Source organism: Mus musculus, chromosome 19 (assembly GCF_000001635.26).
Source record: "Mus musculus strain C57BL/6J chromosome 19, GRCm38.p6 C57BL/6J".
Lineage (NCBI taxonomy): Eukaryota > Metazoa > Chordata > Mammalia > Rodentia > Muridae > Mus > Mus musculus.
This window is the reverse complement of record NC_000085.6, coordinates 40,242,129-40,268,434: the sequence shown is the minus strand read 5'-3', so window position 1 is coordinate 40,268,434 and position 26,306 is coordinate 40,242,129. Positions and strand designations below refer to the sequence as shown.

Below are 26,306 nucleotides of genomic sequence, written 5' to 3'. Positions count from 1 at the left end.
AAAACAGAATAGAACTCCAGAGTTGTGTGTATTGGAGATACTTGGTTTTTTGTTTTTTGTTTTTTGTTTTTTTCTAGATGCGTGTTCACTGATTATAAAATGAACACCTGTACAGTCACACCCTGATCAGGATATATGATGACGGTATATAGAAGCTTGGTGATGTAGTCCTGTCCTGACATCCAGTAATTAACTACTCTGTGTTTTTCTTCATAGTTTTACTGATGAAATAGGCACCCGAAACACTAGATGCTGAATTTTGCCTTTTTAACAACAGACTTACACAGAGCATTTCATATGCATTGCATGGTGGCTTCTAGTACTCCTTTGTGCTTTTGTCTATGTTACTGTAAGAAATATAAGACTCACAGCCCAAATTTCTAACTAGAAAATTGATATAAAGTAGTTTATTCTATCTGGTATCTCATTTAAAGGCTCCTCTCTTTGACTCCCTGGTGTTGCATCCACTTATATTTAACTGTTTTCTGGAGTATTTTTCTGCAGCATATGTGTGTTAGTGTGTATGTATGTGTATGTTTTGCCTCCTCTTGTATATGTGTGTTTGTGTGTGTTTTGCCTCCATTTGTGTGTGTACGTGAGTGTGTGTGTATGCTTTGCCTCTTTGTGTATGTGTGTGTGTGTGTGTGAGAGAGAGAGAGAGAGAGAGAGAGAGAGAGAGAGAGAGAGAGAGTGAGAGAGTGAGAGTTTCCCTTCCTCTTGTAATTTCTTATTTCCTCTAGTAGCTTTCAAGGGAAACCTTCAGAGAATCCACACCCATGCTGAAATAGCTTGCTGCTGTGCCTTGTTGACTGTTTTTCTCTCAGGCAACTGACCAAAGACAGGAAGAGGTGGGGCCAAAGATAAGGGGGTGCTCTCAGTTGGAGCTGCCACTTATGTGCCCCTTGAGTGCTGGGGAACCCTTTGCTGAGAGCCTGTGGTTTTATAGTAAGTGCTTGTGCCCTTTACCCAAGAACCCCAAGGGGATGCTTACTAATGGTTACTCTGTAACCTGAAGGTCTTTTCTGATTTCCAAGAGGGTTGTTTCCGCATTCAAGTAGATAGTCACATCATATCATAAAGGTTGGAAGAGCAGGGCTCATCTCAGGTTATAAAAGGGAAGACAAGTCTAAAACTGCCCAGTGTGTATTAAAGGCCCTGAGCTGCATGCCTGCATTGTGTGCAGTAAATCACCTCCGAAGCCTCAGCCAATCCAGTTGATCAAGGCTGTGAGAGGGGAGGCAGATGACTCCACGGAACGGCCTCAGGAGGAAGCTAGAGCCGTCCTTCCCCAGTCTCTAAGATACTGGGTTAATCTTCTTTTTAGAAATTAGTTCTGATTATTTCTTTAATTTTAAGGTTTTATTTTTTATTTATTGTATACATCTGCCAGTATGTTTGTGCACCATGTGTACCTTGCATGTGTGAAGGTCAGAAGAGGGTGTTGGATCTCCTGGAACTGGAGTTATAGGTGGTTGTGAGCTGTTATGTGGATGCTGGGAACTAAACCCAGATCCTCTGCAAGAACAATAAGTCTTTCTAACGACTGAGCCAACTCTCCAGCGCTGTGCTGGTTCCTCTTAATGAAGTGGCGCATGTCTTTAATCCCAGCACTCGGGAGGCAGAGGCAGGCGGATTTCTGAGTTCGAGGCCAGCCTGGTCTACAAAGTGAGCTCCAGGACAGCCAGGGCTATACCCCAAAAAAAAAAAAAAAAAAAAAGAAAAAGAAAAGAATGAAACAGGGACAATAGCTCTCAGGTACTGCATCTGGGCAGTACTCTCCCTACTGGGAAAGGTGTGTGTGTGTGTGTGTGTGTGTGTGTGTGTGTGTGTGTGGTGTGGCTGGGGGGGGTGAGTGAGTGGTGCCAGGCTCAACCTGACTTCCAAGCTACCTACTGTCCCCCAGGCCATGCCATGCAGATGTTCTGTAGAGGAGAGCAAGGCTGGCTGGTATCATTTACTTTGTGTAGACTGGGAAGTTGAAGTGCCCTCGGGTTGGGTAATTTGTTTTCATTTACATTAAAAAAAAAAGTTGACTCAACTGCTTGTTAACTTCCTTGTAACAGTGATTACGGTTTTAAATGCTCCAAAGCGCTTATCTTATAAAATTAATTTTTAAAGTACGGCTGTTTCTAATGGGTCACAGAGAACAAACTGAGGAAGGAGTAGCCGAAAGGATGGGACCTGGGTCTGTGTTCAGCGTCGGGATCCAAGCAGATCTCTTGTCCTAGGCAACTTGGTAGGTGACCTTGTGACCCTGTGCAAGTCATGTTCCTTCTCTGTAAAGATAATAAGATAATAAATGACTTAGTGATTAAGAGCATGCGCTGCTCATTAAGAGTACCCCATGTCAGGTGGCTCCAGGGGGACACACTCTTCCTGCCTCTTCAGACACCAGCACACAAAGGTGGGATATAAATTTAAAAAACAATGGTTAGCAAGTAAACCAGTTATATTTGTATCTATCTGAATAACAGGGCCCAGCATCTCCTATAGCATTACTGTGCCTTATCTGCAACTGTGTAAGTTGATTGAGAAAATGTACTATAAATTCAGGAATATTTTCAGATGGACTTGTATTGCTAATCATAAAACACACACACACACACACACACACATGACAAAGATTCATATGACAAATATTTATTTTATCTACTTGCACTAATCAAAATATTAAAATGTATATAGTAGGCCTTTTTATATGAAAGATACTACTCTGCCGGGCATGGTGGCACACACCTTTGATCCCAGCACCTGGGAGGCAGAAGCAGGCGGATTTCTGAGTTCGAGGCCAGCCTGGTCTACAAAGTGAGTTCCAGGACAGCCAGGGCTACACAGAGAAATCCTGTCTTGAAAAACCAACCAACCAACCAACCAACCAACCAACCAACCCCCCCCCCCCAAAGAAAGACACTATTCTAAATATTTAATATCTTCTAGTAATCTTCATGAATACCTAGTGAGGTAGGTACATTGAAGAGCTTCATTTTACAGATAAGGACACTGAGGCATGGAAATATTACTTGCTTGTTTCGAACAGCATAGCTAGGCCAGCTAGCTCCCAGGACTCGTACCCTCAAAGTCAAATATTTTAATAACTTCTACTACTACGTTATGCTCTGCTAAGCATGTACTTGCATCACTCTCTTCCATCACTCTGTAGCCCATGAGCACACGAACACAGGACCAAGTGCATTGCCAAGAAGGCTGCGGGGTAGCTTTAGTCACTCTTCTGCTTCCTGATAAGCTACAGCAATGAATATTGTATTGCCAACAGTGCTATTCAGTGCAGAACCCCAGGAAAACCTCATTCTGGTCCAAGCATCAGTGTAGGAAGTAGGACCCTCCTGGGCTTCTTATCCCAGAACCCCTTGCCCCTGTGAGGATTGGCTGAGGTGCCTGTGTCATTGCCAGTGAACTTTACCTCAGGGCAACCTGGGAAGGAGCATGGCCTTTCCTTGGTCCTCCAGAAAGCCTGAAGCCACAGCCTCACTTGAGAGAGATTTGGGGGTCCTAAACCCTTGGGGACACTGAGAATGGAAGGCCAGAGGAGCTAAGGACTGGTTTGGGTGCTATCAGGGGATCTGGGGACAGTTTATGGCAAATGAACATGACCGGATGCACCTGTGTCAGTCGAGCCAAATTCAAAATCAGTATTCCTATGTGGTGGTTGGAATAAGAATGCGTCCCCTAGGCTTATATATCTGAATGCTAAGTTACCAGGGAAAGGTGTTATTTGAGAAGGATTAGGAGGTGTGTGTGGCCTTTTTGGAAGAAGTGTGTTACTGGGGATAGATAGACTTGGAGGTTTCAAAATCCTGTGCAGGGCCAGTGTCTCTCTGCCTCTTTCTGTCTCTATCTCTCTCTGCTTTTCAGATCAGGTTGTAGCTCTCAATATTGTTCTAGCACAGTGTGTGCCACCATGCTAGACTAAACAAACCTCTGGAACTACAAGCAAGCTCTCAACTAGACTCTTTCTTTGATAAGCGTTGCCTTAGTCATGGTGTCTCTGCACATCAGTCGGACAGTGACTAAGACAACCGGCAATAACTTGACACAAAAGAGCTAGTCATTTCTGTGCTGCTGTAGCACCCTGATGGTTGTTAGATTGTTTTTAGCTTCATTGTGAATAAAGTAGACAACTCATCAATCACAAAGTCTGTGGGGTACAGCGCACTCCTTCCATTGCACCACTATAGGCATAGAAACCAACACACTGATCTTGTCATGGGCCAGCTTTTGAATAGCGTTTCATTTTTATAGATGCTCTATCGAATTAATTAATGCATTTAAGATAAGACAATAAGGACACAGATATGACTCATGTAAGATAACGATGACTAAATGTTCATGGATTAAATTTGGATGATGCAGAGATGATTTGCATTATTAAAAGTGTTCTAAAAGTGCTCATACTTTTATATGATCCAAAATAAGCTCATAAGGTATTTTTTTTTTATAAGCTAAAATACCTACCTCAACCCCACAATTCTCGTTGGATACTTAAATAGAAATGCATGCGTGTATGCATCAAGAGACATTTGCACTTGAGAACATCTTGTGGCAGATTTCCTCAAGTTAAAAAAAAAAGTGTTGGGTTTTTTTTTTTTTTGATTTACTTATTTTATACGTATGAGGGTTTTGGCTACATGTATGTATGTGCAACCCATGTACACCTGGTACCCATTGAGTACAGAAAAGACGTTGAACAAAGCTTGAGTTCCTCTGCAAGAGCAGCAATGCTCTTAACTATTGAGCTTCTCTCCCATCCCAGTAGTCCTACTTTTAAAAATAATTCAGGTGACTATTATTAACAATAATATGTAGGCAAATGCTGACTGGGTCACATGACCTAAAACCCCACCACAGGGCTGGCAAGATCAAGCAGGCAAAGGTCCAAAGTTAACCTAAAGTCTTGGATGTCAGAATTGGGGCAAATCTTTGCTGAAAGGTTTGTGATAGGTGAGACTTGAAAGTTCAGTTTCTTTATTGAGTGCTGTGTGTCCATTGCTAGGTTGCTTTTGTGGGTGGGGGAGAATCATTAGGCATTATGGTGACCGTTTGTGTTCTTGTATATATGTATGCTATACTTGATAAGTTTCCATGTGATTGCCATAAAAGGCTAAGAAACCAGGCATAGGGGCTCAGTAGGCTGAGTCACGACTGCTGCAAGTTCAATAGTAATATAGTATGTTATATATAGGCAATATGTATCAGTTATATAGTAAGTTCCAGTTTAGCCCCAAGCTGTAAATGTGAGGTCCTCTCTGAAGAAGAGGAGACAGCCCCAAATCCATCAAAGCAAGAGGTCAAACAGACAAGTGCAGGAAGGTGAAGGAAAGCTTTTCCCAGTGTACTTCAGGGAGGCAAACACTGTTAGCATCCGCTTATAAAACTTCCCAGCCTGCTTTTCATGTAAGTTACATTTTCAGAGTTAATTAGTATCTCATGGTGGATCATGTAGGCTTCATTGTTCTGTATTTTCTGCCAAAATTTTGTTACAACAAATGAAGAATTAAAGGCAGCTCAGTATCCTGGGGAAATGTGTTTTCTGGTTCAAACCCTGGTCTTGTCCACTTCTTATGTGTATGTCGGGGGCAGGTCAGACCCTGAAAACTCACCAGCTGTTCAACAGCTGTTTTTGAAGTGGGAATAATAGTATTTACCTCCAAAGGTTATTGCTAGGGTAGAGCTTAGCATGCTGGATAACCCGTAGTAGGCATCAGGATAGGGCATACTGTTAAAGAAGTTTTCTTCCTTCCTTCCTTCCTTCCTTCCTTCCTTCCTTCCTTCCTTCCTTCCTTCCTTCCTTCCTTCCTTCCTTCCTTCCTTTCTTTCTTTCTTTCTTTCTTTCTTTCTTTCTTTCTTTCTTTCGAGTGCTCTGTCTGCATGTACACTTCTATGCCAGAAGAGAGCATCAGATCCCATTATAGATGCTTGTAAGCCAACCATATAGTTGCTGGGAATTGAACTCAGGACCTCTGGAACAGCTGAGCTGACTCTCCTGCCCTCGATTGAAGAAACTTTAATGGTAGCTACTATTTTTTTTTAAGTAATTAAAATGTTTTTTCGTTTCAAAAATTATTACGTTATGTGCATGGTGTTTTTCCCATATGTGTGTCTGGTGCTCCCAGATCTCCTGGAACCGGAGATCCAGATGTTTGTAAACCGCTGTGTGGGTGCTGGGAATCTAACCCTGGTCCTCTGGAAGAACAGCCAGTGCTGCTATGCTAGCCACTGAGTCATCTCTTGAGTCCCAAAGGAGGTGTCAGATCCCCATGTAGTTAAAGTTACAGGCAGTTGTGAGCTGTCTAACACGGGCGCTGCCAACCATATTCTGCTTTTCTGTAAAACTATCCACTCTTCATCCACAAGCCATCTCTCCAGCCCTGATACAGTTTAAACCTTTTAACCCTTGAAGGACACCCTCCCAACAACCTCATGAGACTGACACCATTGCCAATTTCGTTTGATCAGCGAACGAACAGAAGCGGCCAGAATAGTTTGCAAACGGGAATGGTCGATCAGGTTTTGGTTGTGGGTGGCAGTGATGAGGGCTGTTTCGAAGCATGCATAGTTGTTCTAGGCTTTTGAATGCTCGAGAATTGATGGCTTACTGAGAAACTGGGGCATTCTCTTTAGTGCCAGCTCTTTTACCTGCCTGTCTTCAGAATGGCAATAGCTCAGACCAAGAAAGCAGCGAGTCCCTGTGAACTGACAACTTCATTTTGCGCTGTGTATGAAGGGAAGCTGGCTTAGGGCACAGCTCATCTACACACTCCCAGTCTACTTAATGGCCCGAATGCCTGGAGAAAGAGCCCAACCTAAGTGTTGTCATGCAGGGATTGCAGCCTTGATGTGGTTTCGGGGTCTGGGTGGCAGCCTGGACCTACAAACTGCAAACCAAAGGAATCTGGGGCAGGGGGGGGGTTCTCATTCTGCATTTAAATGTGGCAGGCAGGCTGCTTCTGTGCTGCCCCACCCACAGGTCAGACCGTCGCATTTATACCTAAAAACCCTGACATAGCCACTAGATCAAGAGACCACGCTTAAAGGGCTATTTGCAACGGACCTTGGACTTCATGTTTTGTTAGTCCAGGGGTGGACGCTTCAATATTTATGCTTCCTTTCTCACTTTGTTCTGCCTGGTTTTAAGGCGATTTACAACACCAGAAACACACATTTGTGATATTTAAAACACAAGGACATACTTAAGGTTTAATGAACTATTTGGAACATAGAAGCAGAAACAGCAGTGTTCCAGGAACTTTAAATGAGTTGGTTTGTAATTGCACAGAATTTAGCTTTGAGTTTTCTGGCCAGGGCAAAAATGGGAACCATGTTGAGTGAGTTCGCCATCTGGGCTGACATGCCTTTTACAATACTTGACTGTAGGTCTCTCTCTCTCTCTCTCTCCCTCCCTCTCTTTTTCTCTCTCCTTTTCCTCTCTCCCTTCTCTGCTCCCTTCCCTCTTCCCTCCCTCCTTACTTCCCTCCCATTCTTCTTACTTTCTGTTAAAGTGTGTTTGTGTTGGGGGGTTGGGGAGGAGGATATTTTAACTGAAGCATCTTTAAAGCGTGCAGGAGTTGAGCCCTTCAGGTTGTTTGTAGAGTTACTGGGCTTTTAGGTTTAAGTACTTGTTGTCTGTCTAGTAATTTAACTTAATACAGGGAGAACATACTGGGGAAAAAAGCCCAGTGAATATCCCCCTTGAGGTTTCCAAATCCAGCGGGGCTTTGCTAGGGAACTTAAAACGCAGAGATAAGTGGCAGAGGGTGTAGCCCAGTGGTAAGAATGCACCCTTAACACGCCAGAGGTCCTGGGTTTGATCTCCAAGACGAAGAAAAGTGAAAATGAATGAATGAATGGATGTAGGATTGTTTCTGGATCCTTCAGTGTAGATTTGACATGACGGGAGGCTCTGTGTATATTTTCCCTCCTCTCTGTAGGGCATCTGTTAGCTAAGAGGTTGTAAGTCCATATCATATCCTTGCAAATAAAGCTCTGAGCTAGTGAGCGCTGGGTGGATTTCTGAGTCCAGGTTTAGGAGTCAGCTCTAAGGGGCAAGGTGAGTGGTGCTCTGTACCACTGAGGAAATGGACCTGCCGGCCTAGGCGAAGGCAAAGAGAGGTTTTGTTTTTCCCTTCAAAGGGGAGGGGCATTTATGCCACGGAACTTATAAAACAACTGACAAAGGCTTGCTGAAATTTCCACATCAGCATAGAGCAACCATTCATTTACTTTCTTCTCTTGTTACAAGGTCTTCCTTGGTAGGCCAGGCTGGCCTTGAATTCATTGTGGATCCCAGAATGGCCTTCAGCGTGGATTTGGTGTCAAGAGTGTAGGTGTGCACCATCACCCCAGGCTGGTTGGGACACTTGAGGACAGAATGGGTGCTTCCCATAGTTAAGAGGAAATCGGTTACTGACCTGGGCACACAAAGGTGTTTGGTAATTCTAGCTGTGTAGCTGTGAAATAGTTCTTTTTTTTTTTTTTTTTTTTTTTTTTTGGTGCTGGGGATTGAACCCAGGGCTTTATCACCATGGAGTTCCTTCTCAGCCTATCATAAAGTGCTTTTACATATAATCGCTTTGCATTGCTTTTGAACTGAGCCTTCAGTCCCAAACTCATTGGTATGTGGGACCCAGGAGGCAACACTGATGGGGCTGACTAGAGGGTGAAGTAGTGAGATGAATCACTGACTGGGTGATGACAACTGGCAGCTGATACTGGGGGTCTGTACTAGAGGCAGGAGAGCATGATGGGTTTTGTGGCTAAGTTGGTGATATGTTTCTCATTTAGTGGGTTGGAATCTCCTTTGTTGGTACTGATTGTTGCCATATGGAAATCTAAGCTCAGAAATGCCAGATTTTTCATAAGCTTAGAGTCTATGGGTTTGTATGAAATTTATCATACCTGATCTAAATTAAAACAAATGTAAGGCAACTTTGATTGTGAATCAGATTCATCCGACGAGCTCAGCTCTCAGTTTCCAATGCAGAGCGTTAAAGGAGCACATGCGTTCAGCTGCTGGTAGGACTTGGATCTTAAGTAGGACCCTCTAGAGATCCATTAAGGCAGTGGTTCTCAACCTTTCTAATGCTATGACCCTTTAATGCATGTTGTGGTGACCCCCGATCATAAAATTATTCTATTGCTACTTCATAACTGTAATTTTGCCACTTGTATGAATTGTAATGTAAATAGCTGATATGCAGTATATCTGACATATAAACCCTGTGAAAGGGTTGTTCAACCCCCAAAGGGGTCACCATCCACAGGTTGAGAACCGTTCCACTAGGGCATGGCTGGGCTAGGGGCTGATTGGGTAAGCCCTGGAATGTTTGAACTGTCATTTGAAAGTGTGCTGACTACTTTCACATCGACTTGACACAAGCTGAAGTCATCCGAGAGGAGAGAACCTCAATTAAGAAAATGCCTCTATAAGAACTGGCTGTTGGCAAGCATGTAGGGCATTTTCTTAATTAGTGACTGGAGGAGGGCCCAGTTCATGGTGGGTGGGGCCATCCCTGGGCTGGTGGTCCTGGGTTCTATAAGAAAGCAGGCTGAGCAAATCATGAAGAGCAACCCAGTAAGCAGCATCCTTCCACAGCCTCTGCATCATCTCCTGCCTCCAGGTTCCTGCCCTGTTCGAGTTCCTGTCCTGACTTCCTTCAGTGACAGACTACAATGTGGAAGTGTAATCCAAATAAACTCTTTCCTCCCCAACTTGCTTTTTCGGTCGTGGTGTTTCATCTCAGCAATCCTGACTAAACCAGAAAGTGTCTGTCCAGTGAGGCCCTTTGAACCTCAGCATGGCTAATGGTCTCTAGTCGTCTCTTTGCAGGAACTAGACAGTGAATACTGTGAGGACATTATTATTCATTGTTATTTTTAGATAAAGATATAGGGTTCACAGCCTGTTCTGTATCTCCAATGTCATATCCCTTTTCCTTCCTTTGTGTCCTGGGTTTCACTGGTGCCGTCCACATACTATGTGTGAGGCTTAGCCTGCTCTATTCTGACTCCTTGCATGCATGTATGTGTAGGGGGGTGTACGTACATGGATACGCAAGTACAAGGACAGAGGAAGACATCATGTATTCTTTTGAGGCAGGGTCTCTCCCTGAACCTGGAGTTTATCCTTTCCCATCCTAGGACAGCCAGCACGCACCAGCCATCTTCTTGCCTCTGTATTACCTCTTCTCCCTACAGTGCTGGGGTTTCAGGTTCACAGGAAGACCCTGCCCATCTTGTTACACAGGTGCTGGCATCCAAACTCACATCTTTATGCTTGTTCTGTAAGCAGTATTAACCACGGAACCATCTCTCCTGCCCCCATCATTAGCTTTTGGTTGCATTATAGCTTCTAGCGCAACATTTATCATCTGCCTGTCTCTCCAGGGACTGCGTGCTTCTAGGTGGCAGGCTCAGCCCTTTTCATAGAATGTGGCTCCTGGAATTCCCATTTCTTTAGTTGTGAGTGCTTGCTCTGTTTTGAGTCATTTCGGCAACCCTCACAGTAGCCTTCAGATGTCAGGGCTGCTGTCTTTATCTGTCTTGAAGAGCTAGGCACACAGAGGTGCTAAATCCCAAGGTAAGGCTATCAAGTCCTGGTCCCCTGCCTCTAGAAGTCACAACTTAACCAACAAGCTACTAGTCTTTCAGAATACATGGAGATGTGTGCAGTAAGATGTGGAGAGAGTGAGAGCGAAAGGAAGCCTGGGGGAGGAGGAAGTGTACCAGTGTCACAGAGGAGGGGCATAGCTCTTACTTGTGGTCAGGGTCAGGCAGCTGGCTCTGTGAATGTGCCTCATTGAAGAATGAGGGAGAGCTATGTCACAGTTCTGTTTTGCACGACTCTGAAGTGAAAGTTAAAAATCGTAGCAGGGTGGGGCCCCCAGGCTATTTCCTCCCCCACTCTGGTGCATCAAGTCTCTGCAGGATTAGGCCCATCCTCTTCTACTGAGGCCAGGCAAGGCAGCTCTCTACTACCTGTTTGCTGGGGGCCTTCTCCAGCCTGTGTATGCTCTTCGGTTGGAGTGGGGATGGAAGGAGAGGCTCTGGGAGGTGGGGGGAGCAGTGTTTGGGATGTAAATAAAAACACAAAAAGAGCTGACCCTGGGTGGGAGCAGGGAATCTAATAGGGTCTGAAGGTGCCTTATGATCATAGAGTGTAGAGTTGATGTGCAGGGTGCCAGCCTTCAGGTAAGGGGAAGGGGATGGGCCCAAGAATGCATTCAACTTGACTGCTACAGAAGCCAACAAGACATTCTTTTTTAAATATACATTGTTGCACCTAAGCCACACTACTTTTTATAGCAACAGTTTTGTGCTCTGGTGGGGGAACTGACTGAGGGAATTTGGAGGATGTCTACTTAAATAATGGGTCTGGTTTTTTGGAGGGAAGTATCAAATTCAGTTTTTTTTATTTAGAAATTGAGGCTGACTCTATCATGAGCTGATTCTGATGGAATTTGATGGCTGCTAAGAAAATTAGGATAGACAGTGATGTAGCGGATCCTGGAGCCTGCTGTGGCTTGCTCCTCACAAGCTGAGTCACCTTGAGCAAGTGGCTTAACCCTTGTTCCTCCATTTCCTCATCTTCAATGATGCAAATAACATTGCCTACCTGTGGCATCATGAGAAGATCATAAGCCAACTTTTCTAACCACTTAGATTGTCCTTGACATACAGTAAGTCTTATTAATAGTGGCCACTGTTAGAATTGAGGTTTGTTATGGTGTGTGGTAGAGTCCACAGTTTAGGACAGGAACTTTCCAGCAGTGAGATCTAGGACCTCGGCAGCCCTTCTCAATTCTGTCTTATGATTGGCATGTTTGATAATGGGTGGGGCTCTGGGCCCCAGCTCAGTGCAGAGTAGTGAAACTGTTGTTGCATGCCTGGGAGGCACCTGGCCAACAGGGCTTTGTGGCACTCCAGTTCTTTGTGTAGAAAGAAGGATATGGCAGATGTGCTTCTTAGAGTCTCTGCCACACTATTACACTGAAGCAAGAAAGGCTAGAATTTCCTATGAGGGGTTCTATATTAAAACTAGGCATAAGCTTTTAGCTACGTGAGTGTGAACCACTCACAACTTCTCTTTAGTCCTGTCTTTAAAATGTTGTCAGATAGATGCTTGCTCATCTAATCTGTGTGAGCAATGTGTTGTGAACACTCTAAATATATTGTAGGAATCCTCTCTGTGAAGGTAATGTCTGTCTGTGATTCATTTGATCTGCCCTCCCTATTCTCACCCACACTTGTCCTTTTGGAGACAGGGTCTCATGTAACCTAAGTTGCCCCAAGAATAAGTTTGAATTTCTGATCTTTTTGCCTCCACCACCCAAAATGCTATCATGTCCAGCTCATGATATTTGGAAATCAATCCTAGGGCTTTGTACATTCGAGGCAAACATTCTACCTTTTGGGCTGTATCCACAGCCCCAACCTTGTAAAAAAGAGATGGCTCATAAAAGAATGTTAGCCCATTGGAGTCTGATCTGATGATCTTTTCTTATAGTTTTCAAAACTTTCCTTTGGCTTAAAAAAAAAATCAGACAGAAAGATAAGTTGCTAGGTCAAAATTATTCAGGTGTGGGGCTTCTAAGACTGGTTTTAGCTTGTCTGGGGCCTGTTGGGATGTTCTCTGCAGAAATGCCACTCCCACAAAATGAACCAAATGCTGGAAATTCCAGACTTCTTAGCAACTGAACATAAGACATAAAAAGAAACTTCCAAGTCTGGCATCGTCATTTTTAAGGGAAACAGTTACTTTAAAAAAAAAAAACATTGTTGATTATTTTGAAATATTCATTTTAAAACATTAAGTATGTGTGTGCCCATGTGGGTACAGAGAAAGTCAGATCCCTGCTTTGTCACCCCCCCTTTATCCCCCTGAGACAGGTTCTCCCTCTTTGTATTTTTTAAATTTAAAATAAATTTATGTTTATACAATATATTCTGATCATGGTTTCCCTTCTCCTCTCCCAGACTCTCCCTACCTCTCCATCCTCTAACTCCATTCTCTCTCTCTCTCTCTCTCCCTCTCTCTCATAAGAAAACAAATAGGCAAATAAAAAGACAAGGATAAAAAAAATGAACAAACAAATCAACAAAAGAAACAAAGAATGAGTGGGAGAAATGTCTATACACACCCATAAAAACTCAGACTTGGAAACCATAATATACATGCAAAAGACCAGTAAGGTTAAACAAAAGTCCAAACAAAGCAATGAGTCTTAAAAAAAAAAGTTTCCATAAATGCCCTTGAGTTCATTTAGAGTTGGCCATCTAGTGCTGGCCACAGGGTCTGCCCTTAAGTGTGATTTGTGTACCCAGTGACTCCCTTGGAGAAACTAATTTTTTCTTTGCGATCAGTTGTTAATTGGAGAGGGATAGGGGCTTGCATCTTGCCCATCTCAGCAGTGGGATCCAGTCTGGTTTGGACCTGGGCAGGCCCTGTGCATCAACCCTGTGTGTCTGGAAGACATTATTTCCTTCATGTCGTCCACCTGCCTCAGTCTCTTGCTATCTGTCCACCTCCTCTTCTGCACAGTTCCCTGAGCCCTGAGAGACAGGGCCTCTTCCGGAACCTGGAGCTTCTTCATCATGGTTTAGCTAGCACTCATTCCTCAGCAATCCTCCTGTTCCTCCCACTCCCTGAGCTTTGGGATTATGGGGCTCACTGACCAACACTCAGCTTTTACATGGGCTTGGAGGACCTGAGTTCAGGCCCTCACGTTTATACTGAAAGAACCCTTCCCCACTGGATAATCTTCCCAGCTCGTGATAACATCTTTAAGGACAGTGGATATTTTTAATTTGAATCATTCTTTGGTTATTTATTTTGAGTACTTACTATCATGTATTAGAGGTCAGGGAAGACTCTGAGAAGTGTGATTTAAGAAGAGACTTCAAAGGTGAGAAAAGTAAGTCAGGCAGAGTCAAAAATATTGAGGTGGGAAAAAACTTGGGGAGGAAGCTAGAACTTAGTGGGAAAGTAGCCTGAGGGGAGGGCCTTGCTGAAGTGTTACAGGGTTGCCCTAAAGGGACCTGCTCTTTTATACTATTACATTTGGTCATAAATAAGTGGCTTTGGTTGGCATTGTTCTCCTGGTTTTCCAGCTAGTCTGCTTGGAGATAGAATTTGCCAGTCTAGAGCCATTACCAATCTCGAATAAAGAAATACTTAGATAAGACCATTAAAAAGTGAGGTCGTGGTTACAACAGAGTCTGAAGCCAGCCCGGGATACCTAAGACATTCTCCAAAAATGTCAAACAAACTAAAACAGAAAAGCAAAATTCTGCATTGTCCTTTAGAAAACGCGGGCTGTGTACAGCATAGCGCCAGGTCAGCCTGTGTTTTTACTGCTACTCTAAGTGAGTCAGAATGAGTTTCCTATTGCTTATTAGAAGGAAGGGCTGTGTCAGACGTCTCACTCAGCGACTGCCTGGAGCACAGCTCCTGTGTCGTGAGAGTCAGATGGGCGAGGAGAGAAAGGGTAGGAGGTCAGAAGCTCTCAACTGGCTTCCGGTCTTCACATTCCAGCGGGCTGTTTTGTCTGGTGAAGCCAGAACGTGTTCAAGCTAGAGGGGACCGCAAGGACTAGCCCCTCATTGTGTGGGGTCCGGGTGCCAGAGAGGGAATAAAACACCACAGGGCGCCCACACCAGCAGCCGTATGAGGGCTAGTTTTTTGGTTTTGTTTGGGTTCTTTGGGAACTTGGCTGTGGAAAACTGAGGCTTGTTTCCTTAGTCTTGTATCCTGATTTGGTACTTTGAAGGACCAATGTAGTGTATGGAGACACCGGTGGATCGCAACATCCTCCGTTAGCTCCCGGAGCTACAGGGTTTCCCAAGAGGAAACAAAAGTCCTTTGGGCACTGGGATCTGAGGATGTACCATTCTTCCCCTGGCTTCCAGTTTACGATGACTTTTTAATGTCATACAGTCATGGACTGGCTCTGGGGTGATGATGCTAACATTTTGGTATAACCCTGACTGAGAAAACATCCACTAGCGAACAATTACTCCGAGGCCAGCGCTGCCTCGGAATGAGTGCTGTTCATCACACCAGCATCCATGCTTACTTGAAAAGCCACTGTAGGTCTGTGTGGGGGCACATTTATACTGTCTATAGGGCATCCTCCGTGGACAGATGGATTTGGGGACCTGAGACATTTACTAACTGACCACCCTAGGCATACGTGGTCTGCAAATTTAGAATGACTGGTCTGGAAACCTAGCTTGTAGAACACCAGCCACCTGTAGGGAAGAGCCCTAACCATGGCCAATTTCCTGGTGCAAACCCACACTCTATATTTAAAAAAATTGTCTTTATTGCTTTTTTTTTTTTTTTAAATTGTAAAAGTAACTCAAGATCATTGTAAAGAGATTAGCATACAGTGATTCCAGTTTTGTCTGGGCTTATAGTTTCTAATATTTGCTAGGATTTTACAAAAATAGAAGTTATCACATACAATGTTTTCCAAATGTGCACATTTAAAATATGTTGGTGACTTATTCTGAGGTCAGAACACTGAGTGAGGCTCAAGGTTTGAGTCTGCAGTGGATAGCAGGATGTCTAGTAATGTACTGGTTGGGTGACCCTGCGTAGGTTTTGAGCTTCCTAGAGGTGTTCATTTCTGACAAAGTTGTTGTAAGGAGACAATGAGGTCACATACAGGAAAGACTCAGTGCATGGTAGGTAACAGATTGTATAAACATGAAGGATTGCTACTGGTTAAATTATAATCTTAGCACACTGTCTTAGTTAGGGTTTCCATTGCTGTAAAGCGACACTATAGCCAAGGCAACTCTTAGAAAAGGAAACATTTAATTGGGGCTGGCTTACAGTTTCAGAGGTTCAGTCTATTATCATCATGGCAGGAAGCATAGCAGCATCCAGGCAGACATGGTGCTGGAGGAGCCGAGAGTTCTACATCTTGATCCAAAGGTAGCAGAAGGGAGCTGTCTTCCATAAGGAGGTTCTCTCTTCCACATTGGGCAGAGCTTGGGCACCAGGAGACCTCAAAGCCTGCCTACAGGGTGATACACGTCTTCCTCCACACCTCCTCCAACAAGGCCACGCCTCCTAATAGTGCCACTTCCCATGGACCAAGCATATTCAAACCATCACACACACTTATTCTCCATGCGCTTTCTTCTTTTATCCTTCCAAGGTCTTGGTATATATCCAAGGCTGTCCTCTACTTCTGTTCCCCTAGACCTGGGATTACAGGTGTGCAGCATCTTGCCAAGCTCTCCTTTTCCATGCTCTGCTCTTTATTAGTGAGTACTTAACCCCGTGGTATTTCCTCATTGGTTCTCCTGGACACAAACAGTAACTGATGTGGGGTCCCCTCTGTTGCCAGGTCACTCCCGGAAGCAAGGCTGCTATAGCGAATTTATGTATTGGAGATTTAATCACAGCCATCGATGGGGAAGATACCAGCAGCATGACACACTTGGAAGCTCAGAACAAAATCAAGGGCTGCGCAGACAACATGACGCTCACAGTATCCAGGTGAGGCTGAGGAAATATTTAGTTCATTCCTAATAGACTGGAAGCTGCTTGTGGACAGGGCCCGCGCCTCCCCTTCCCTAATCCCCAATCTCAGAAGCCCCTGCACTTCCCTGGTTCTGTGCTATTATGCATAATGAAAGTACACCAGTCCACGGTTTTGGATTTTGGGGTTGCTCATTTCTTTTCTCCTGTGCACACGACTTATCTCTTGTCGGCTTATCATGTGTCGGCCTCTGCCTATTAAGTTACCACACTTTCACTTGATGAGACACAACTAATGAAAATGAGTTAGGCACTATTAAGGCATAATGAATGTAAATGTCTTCCTGAGTATCAGTTCCTACCAAGGATCCAAGGAGTAAGGGGTGTTGCATCCTGAGATCACAGCCGCTGTTAGGTAAAGGGCCGAGTGTAACTTAAGGTGCACTACAGGAAAGGAGCGGAGGCATTGAGCAGACAGCCCAGGAAAGCACCTTGGAAGCTGTAATTAGGGTAGAATTTCCATTCACCTTTCACTTGGTCATGGAAGGAGCCTTAGGAAGCTAAAATGTCAGCAGTGATTGGTTCAGCTTTGAGTGGCTTCCTAGTTCCTGTTGGATCAAGTTCAGCTTCTGTTTGCTGGGTGAACCTGCTTTACTTAATGGCTCACCAACCTTCGCTTTTATAGCTCTTCATCATGTTCTCCTCTCTGTCAAGTACATTCTGTGACCTTTTCCCCCCTTCTCCTTGTGCTATGGGATTGTGAGACAGACCAAGATGAACAATACGAGAATATTTTGTTCCCTTCAGTGCCCTACTGACTCTGGGAGGCTAACCATTCCATTATGACTACTTCAAACGGACATTGGCCCTTTGTTCTTGTCTCTTGTTCTATCTAGCTCAGCCCACGTCCTCTCCCTAAAACTCATGTTCGGGTCATTCATGCGTTTATTCATAGGTTCATTGGTTTTTTTTAAATTCACTTGCCAACAAATTGTATAGGCGTGTCTTATAATTGTCTGTTACCATTTACTGTGACAAACACAAAGTATAAATATTCTCTACCTTCAAGAGATAAAAAAGCCCCATGCTAATAAAACCTGGAACTGATTCATGAATACATTGGTGATATGGTCTAGGCTAGGTGTTCAAGTTAGGCCCTGTTTTTTTCCTCCTAATCCCATGTTCCCAGAAACAAGATCTAGATTCAAAATATATTTACAAATACCTGGCCATAAAGCTAGGCTCCTTTTTGATTAGATATAACTTAAAATATTCCATGTATTCTAGCTTACATTCTGCCACATGGCTGTGCTCAGATGCAATGAATTCAGTTGTTACATCTTCCCAGCAAACCTCCCTGCCTCCTTCTCTCCCAGAATTTTTTTCTCCTCTTGATGTCCCACATTCTATTTCCTGCCTAAGCCGTAGGCCACAGGTGACAGGTGATGCATCCATACAACACACAAGATGTTTTCTCTCCAGCTAGGAACACTGAACCAGGATAGAATTGAAGTCTATCTCACCTTGAATTGAGGTGGCAGTATGAGGCAGGCATAGCAACTCAGAGGAGCCTGGGGCTTGGCTTGGAAAATCCCTTCAGGCTGTGTAAGAACCATCTAACATGGATGCCACCTAATTGATAAATAGGAGATAGGTCTGATGGCAGGTTTCAAGTTCAGAAGGTAGAAGTTAAGGCAAAGGGGATGTTTTTCCTTATTTGTTTTTTACGTGTAAAGTTGTTTCTTGGTGTCCATGGGGGTTGGGCCCCAGAATTGTTTTGGATATCAAAATCTGCGGCTAACCCAAGTCCCTTCTGTACAAAGCAGTGTAGTACTTGCACATACTCTATGTATATCTTCCTGCAGTCTTTTAAGTCATCTCTAGATTGCCTATAATAGATTGCCTATAATGTCTACTGCAATGTAAATGCTATGCCCATGACTGCTATACCATAAGACAAGGGGGAAAGTCTGTACATGTTCAGTACAGATGCAGAGCTTGTCTGAAGTTGACTGAATCTAAGCAGAACTTGTAGAGACAGAGGTTGAGCTGGATCCTTTATTTAACATGAATGAGACAGCAGCTTTAGGCTGGGGACACTGCCCAGTAGTGGAGCCCTTGCTTGACTGACGTTTGTGAGATGTTGAGTTGGAGCATCAGCACTGCAAAGCAGAATGAGATGAAACGACAGAGGGGGAACAACAGCTTTGTTCATCTGTTGCAGGTCTGAACAGAAGATTTGGTCTCCTCTAGTGACCGAGGAGGGGAAACGTCATCCCTACAAGATGAATTTAGCGTCGGAACCCCAAGTAAGTGCTTGCTTATCTTTGCCACTCCGCTGCCAGCTGCTTTCCTGCTTGGGTATTGTTCAGCTCGCCTCTGTTTTTCCTGCACTGGAGGTCTGGGGATAAAGTGGTCAGGAGAGGCCTCCACTGTCATTGCTGGGATCTGGCTTAAGTTCATTTCTTCCCGTAAGGGAAGCCGCCAGAGGAAAGGGCTGGAAAACCCCAGGGCAGGGACATGGCCGGCAACGGAGTAAGAAGGAGTGGGAAGGCTGGCAGTGGGAGAAGGGGACAGAAGGCTTCCTGCAAAGAGAATTGGTAGGACTCTACTGAAACCTGAGAGCTAACTCTGCTCTTATGTATTAGACACAGAAGAATCTTCCCCAAGGCGAGGATACCTTTAGGCCTGAAACGGAGTGAAAAAAGAAACACAGGGATTTAATAGTCCTGTGAGTCCTGAGGTGGAAATATGTTTTCATTACAGTGAAACTTGAAGAAAGACCTTAAAAATTAGTTAAATGAGATGACAGTTGATCTTGGAGAAATAAAGGAAGGAGTCCCTGCATTGTTCGTTGGCCGAGTAGAATTTTCTACAACAGTAGATTGTCCCGAGATTCTGTATTTACAAATGAATCTCTTGGTAGATAGCTGATAGGTGTTTTTATCTCCCTTAGTTGTGTCTTCTAAAATATCTATACTGTGTGGGTATATTTTGAAATAAGTACAGAAATATTTAGAACACGTTGGTAAAAATGCCCGTGTTGCTCACTACAAACTATGTTCTCTGTTGGATGAATGAATGAATTATTAAGAGTAAGTGTGGCTGAGGAAGTGGCTTATGGGTAAAGTGCGTTCACACTAAGCACAAGGACCTGAGTTTGAACTTCCAGCACCCATGTGTGAAAGCTGGGCATGACTGTGCCCATCTGCAGTCCCATCAATGCGAACTGGTTTGCCAGTTTAGCTAGAAGGCTGAGTTTCGGGTTCACTGAAAGACCCTGTGTCTAAAAATGTGGATTGAGGAAGGTATCACACATCAACCTCCAGTCTCCACACACAAGTGCACGCACTCACAAGTACACACACACACATACACACACACAAGTGCACGCACTCACAAGTACACACACACACACACACACACACACACACACACACACACACACACACACGCATCCAGACACAGATGCACACATACGTAAAACAACAAGAAGAACACAAATAAGTAAGTAAATGGATAACTATTTTTGCAATTTTCAAAGTGGGGTTGTGATTATTATATATTTAACCCCAGAAGATTTGAAATTAAATTTTTCTTTTTAAAGTTTGAGACACTCTTTAGGTTTTTTTTTTTTTTTTTACATAGAAATAGTAATGAAAAGATAACACATAGTTATATATAGCATAGAAATGATATGAAATTGAATCCATATGATTCCATAGTATGTATAAATGGAATGGTTGATTATAAGCCTTACTTTCTTAAAGGCGTCTCGTTAAAATTTCAGAAATGTGGTTATAATTTTTCCTATTTGCAGTAGCCATCATACTAACATGCTACATTCTTTTAGGGATCATTTTGCACCTGGCATGTTGAAGTTGACATGAACATATTATTCTGTGTACGACCTATAAGGAAATTCATAAAATGTTACTCTGCAAACTGGCAGTTGTATAAGCAAGTTTAAAGTATGCCAGAGTTAGTTTTAGTTTTCCTGGTAGTCTAGTCATTGATTAAAGTTACTGTATGTGTTAAATTTTGATGTGCTAAGTTTCCACATAGATTTATAACAATGAGGAATAATTTTGGCTTAACTTGGTCCAAAATGATCACTTTTTACCTGGGCCAACCATCTATGTCTTGGTTATACTTTTTCTTCAGTGCTGATATTTTGAAGATTGTTTTCAGATTAAAAATACATTATTCAGACTCCTTTAAAGGGTAGCTTGACTGTATTTTTCTCATCATTCTTTATTCATACAAATATCTTCCCGCCTCCCCTTTCCCCAGATTTTCCATTTCTGAGACTTCTGAGCTAGAGGGCAAATAGTGAGGGCAGAGTTCACAGATATTGTAAAGAGCTGCTCGCTCGTTCACATAAAGCCAACCAACACCCCAGCTTATCTGAGGTCAACATAGTTACATACCTAGTTTGTATTTCCTCATTATTGAGTTTCCTTGGAGACCAGTAAATACAAAACCCAAACAATGACATCATCCCTTCCAAAAGGCAAGCCCTAAATCCGCCTGCCTTCTGGAAAGACTAGAATCCGCATGGGGGTAGAAATATTTCTTTTATGTACAAACCAGATGCATTCTTGATAGATGCTTTATAAAGCAAGAATCAAGAATTAAAAAAGAAAAAAGAAAAAAACCACCGGAAGGAAAAACTCTACTATTCCCACAAAAGAAAACAAGGGTGGGGGGGGGGGTGGGGAGGGGAGGGGTGGGTTGAGGAGTTGGCTTTTGCTGCCAGGCCTGCCCTGAGGACCTGAGTTTGATCCCTGGGGCCTACGTGATGGAAGGTGAGAATGGATTCTCCTAAATTGTCCTCTGATCTATACTGTGGGCAGTAAGTACGTACATACATACATACATACATACATACATACATACATACATTGTAAGAATGTATGACATGGCTCCCATGGGCTTCTGATTGGAACTCTTTTTGTTTCTTCGGGAAGAGGAGATGGACCCTAGTGAGGCCCTGCCCTGTTCTGCCCTGTGCTTGGTGCACAGACGTGTCACACCATGTCCTTCTGAAGAAGCTTAGAGAAGTGGGCTCAGAGAGGCATAACATGTTCATGGCCAAAGTGTCAGGGAAAATTGGAGGCAAGGCTAAAGACTAAGCATCCTGCGCTGCTCCCAGAACGGCTGTGGACACAGAAGGGTGCATGCTGGGTGCTGTCCTGTGACTGCCCATGGTGGTGATGGGAGCTCCTGGCCTCTAATCTGTAAGTCAGCTGCTGCCTTTCACAGACAGGACTCAGTGGTTTTACGATTCCTTTGAATCAGTGCACATAAAATGACTTAATCATTCCTTATGACCATTCTTTTCTTTAAGATCCTCTTTTGAGATTGTTTGTAGCCAGGCTTGGTGGCAGAAACAGGTGGATCTCTGTGAATTTGAAGCCAGCCTGGTCTACATAGTGAGTTCCAGGACAGCCAGGGGTTCATAGAGAGACCCTGTCTCAAAACAAACAAACAAACAAACAAGAACACAAGCCTCTTTTTATTATTTTTTTATTATTTTATTATTTTTTATTATTTTGTTTTTTATTATTTTATTATTTGTGCAGACATGGACAAAGTCAACTAAACCTCACTGATTCTGACTCAAAAAAAGACATTTACCAGAGTAATAAAAAAGAAATCCTAAGCTGGGCGTGGTGGTGCACGGCTTTAATCCCAGCACGTGGGAGGCAGAGGTCAGCCTGGTCTACAAAGTGAGTTCTAGGACAGCCAGGGATATACAGAGAAACCCTGTCTCAAAAAAAAAAAAAAAAAAAAAAAGGAAAGAAGGAAAGAAAGAAAGAAAGAAAGAAATCCTAACCATAAAAATGTGTTTATCTGCCTTTTACTTTAAATTAGTTTCGTACTGAATTAAACAGTTCTCATTCATAATGCCTTCCAATTAAACACTTAAATTTCATTTTTTAAAAGAGCAGAAAAAGAATGATAGAAGAATCAGAATATTGATTTTTGATCATTTGGATGTTTAAGAAAGAAAGCAAGGTTTAGAAGAATTTTCTTGGGAACTCAGAAAACATGTTGAGCTTAGAAGGCTACACAGCTTGCGGCACTAGAAGTTGGAGTTGATTTTGAGCACTGGTGCTGGGAGAACCTTCTAACTGAGTCATCAGATAACCTGGGATCATTTTTTTTTAAAGTTCTTTTAAAAATTAAAAAAAAATTATATATTATTATATGTAAGTACACTGTAGACACCCTCAGACACACCAGAAGAGGGCATCAGAGGGTGTCAGATCTCATGATGATGGTTGTGAGCCACCATGTGGTTGCTGGGATTTGAACTCAGGACCTTCAGAAGAACAGTCAGTGCTCTTAACCGATGAATCATCTCACTAGCAAACCTATTTTTAAAATTAAAAAAAATTTTTTTAGATATTTTCTTTATTTACATTTTGAATCCCCTTTCCTAATTTCCCTTCTGAAAATCCCCTATCCCCTCCCCACTCTCCCTGCTCCCCAGCCCACCCACTCCTGTTCCTGGTCCTGGCATTCCCCTATACTGGGGCATAGAGCCTTCACAGGACCAAGGGCCTCTCTTCCCATTGATGACCGACTAGGCCATCCTCTGCTACATATATAGCTAGAGCCACAAGTTCCACTATGTGTTTTCTTTGGTTGGTGGTATAGTTCCAAGGAGCTCTGGGGGTGCTTGGTTAGTTCATATTGATGTTCTTCCTATGGGGATTAATATCTAATATATATAAAGAACTCAAGATGTTGGACTCCAGAAAATCAAATAACCCTATTAAAAAATGGGGCATAAAACTAAACAAAGAATTCTCAACTGAGGAATACCAAATGGCTGAGAAGCACCTGAAAAAATGTTCAGCATCCTTAATCATCAGGGAAATCCAAATCAAAACAACCCTGAGATTCCATCTCACACCAGTCAGAATGGCTAAGATCAAAAATTCAGGTGACAGCAGATGCTGGCGAGGATGTGGAGAAAGAGGAACCCTCCTCCATTGCTGGTGGGATTGCAAGCTGGTACAACCACTCTGGAAATCAGTTTGGCGGTTCCTCAGAAAACTAGACATAGTACTACCGGAGGATCCAGCAATACCTCTCCTGGGCATATACCCAGAAGATGTTCCAACTGGTAATATGGACACATGCTCCACAAAGTTTGGAGCAGAGCCTGAAGGAATGACCATCCAGAGACTGCCCCACTTGGTGATCTCTCCTATAAACAACCACCAAACCCAGACACTAGGCAGATGCCAACAAGAGCCTGCTGACAGGAGCCTGATATAGCTGTCTCCTGTGAGGCTCTACCAGTGCCTGGCAAATACAAAAGTGGATGCTCACAGTCATCTATTAGACAGAGCACAGGGTCCCTAATGAAGGAGCTAGAGGAAGTACCCAGGGCTCATTTTTTTTAAAAAAAGGAATGTTAGTTTAAAAACTATAACGAGGCTGTGTGACACACATCTTTCAACCCAGCAATCAGGAGGCAGGCAAATCTCTGAGTTGGGCCCAGCCTGGTCTAGAGAGTGAGTTTCAGAACAGCTAGGGCTACAGAGAGAATCCCTCTCTCAAAAAATAAAATAAAATAAAATAAAATAAAATAAAATAAAATAAAATAAAATAAATAAAAGGTGTTTTGGTTTTGGCATGTTTATACAGATGCCTAGAGAGGTTGTAGCTGTAATTGTTCACCAGATTTCTGGAGGTGGAGCAGGGAATAAGGACTCAGAAACTCAACCTCCTTCGCCCATAGGATCTGGTTTGGACCTGTCTTCCAGAATCTTCCATCTTGTGTTTTACCACAGGGAATGGTAGGCCTTCAGCGCCTCAGCTGCCTTTTCCAACTACTGAGACATGTAGTCAGCAGCTGCTCCTCTTCTTACCTTCTTTCCTTGCTGATCTAACCTACTCGTGTCTGGGGAGTTTATCTTTACCTTTTGACCTGGAGAGCTCCGTGGTAGTCTAGGCTACCTCTCTCTACTTTTTCCTAATCAGCTCTGACTTGGGTACTGGTAGCCCAAGGCATGACATGTTATCCTCCCTAGAGGTACCCAACATCAGCTCTGCTGGGTCTCAGGGGAGGGCCAGAGATGGAGCTGATTGAGAGAGTATGTGGGATTGCAGTCCTACATCTGTGGATTCTTTACCACGTATTGATCACAGTCTCCTTGCCTTTGTCTGAGCCCCTCTGCTCGAAGCAAGGTGAAGTTTAGATTTGAGCCAGGGCTGCTGTAGCTTAGCTGGAAGTCCTCCCTGTACTGTACAGGATAAGGGGTTTAGGATCCACAGCTCCTTGACGTCTCCTCTGCTCCCTGTCTTCAGGAAGTCCTGCACATAGGAAGTGCCCACAACCGAAGTGCCATGCCATTTACTGCCTCACCTGCTCCCAGCACCCGGGTCATCACAAACCAGTACAACAGCCCAACTGGCCTCTACTCATCCGAAAACATCTCTAACTTCAACAATGCTGTGGAGTCGAAGACCTCAGCCAGTGGGGAGGAGGCGAACAGCAGGCCGTAAGTAGAGCCCTGAGGTCTCCAGGTTCTGGGAAAGGGAGACTCTTTCCTTTAGTTTTTTCTAGCAAGGTGAACTACTAAGCCTGGGGGTGGGGGTGGGGGTGGGCATGGGAAACCTTTGACATTGAATTTCTTTACACATGAAAAGGGCTCTTTCCCTCCTCTTTGTAGAGGTTGTAGTAAAAATAAGGAAATGTGTTGCTGGTGCAGTGTCTCAAAGGTTGCAGTGCCTACTGTTGAGCTCACGAATCTATTCCTAGCACATTCATACATTGTATATGGGTTTGGTGGCTTGGCTGTCATTCCAGTAACTTCAGAGGTACAGACGGGATCTGGAACAAACAGGTTGGACAGAAGAGCTGCATGGGTGAGCTCTGGGTTCGGTGAATAATGTAAGGAGCAATGGAAGAAGACTTTGGATGTCACCCTTGGGCCTCCACATGTGTGTGAGCGCCTGTGCACCCACACTGTGACCTGTGGATATCCACACCCATGACAGCGAGAAAAGAAAATATATAAAATGCCTAGCACCATGTCGGACACAAACAGATCTTGTAATGGTGGTGAATCGTTCCTGTCCTGAGCACTGGTGGTCACCCTCAGCTTCTGGTCATGGTCGTTCACAGGACCGTCATCCCGTGTCCTGAGGGAGTCCTCATTGTAGAGTATTTGGGAGGACTGCTCCATGCTTCCCACTGGATCTTAGTAGCACACACAGTTGTGCAGTCTCGGTGAAGCAATGCTTGCTTCCTCACTAATGTAGACCGGAAATGACAGAGCTAAATCCATGAAGCTGCAAGTTCCTGCCTAGAGGGATGGGTTCTGACCTGTGACAGAAGCTGGCTTAACAACAGGAGAGATGGGACCGCAGGTGGAACCTGGCAGGCATGTCCTCTGTCACATACCTGTGGGCTGTATCTACCTTTACCTCTCTATCTGGTCTCCTGTTTCTTCCAGCAGAGGGCCCTAAATTTGCTCTGTCCCTAACTCTTTGGGGACACTTCAGTCACCCATGGCAAGGGAACTGGGCATGACAGTGTTAATGACGGTGTTATGACAGAGGGTGGGGAGTAGATTAGGACTCATGCCTGAGGATGGGCCTGCAGGGTAAGGAGCGCAGTTCAAACACAATTGAGCTACCCTTGTGGAGCCCTATGTTCATGTACAGCCCACAGGGATGGTGTAGACTTTTACTCGCTCAGATTTTGTGTTAACTCCAAAAGCCTGTTTTGCCATCCAGTTTCTTCCTTATTCATCTGTCCAAATTTTAGCTCATT

The 26,306-nt window shown here is 43.8% G+C and overlaps 1 protein-coding gene across 1 annotated transcript in view; it reads left to right on the top strand.

The window, feature by feature from the left end:
- The window catches only part of Pdlim1 (PDZ and LIM domain 1 (elfin)), a 49,378-nt gene that overhangs the window by 3,182 nt on the left and 19,890 nt on the right, over positions 1-26,306 (top strand). Inside the window, exons 2-4 of the mRNA NM_016861.4 lie at positions 16,374-16,525; positions 18,732-18,816; positions 24,836-25,029. Coding sequence (NP_058557.2) covers positions 16,374-16,525; positions 18,732-18,816; positions 24,836-25,029 — 431 coding nt within the window. The remainder of the gene's footprint in view (positions 1-16,373; positions 16,526-18,731; positions 18,817-24,835; positions 25,030-26,306) is intronic.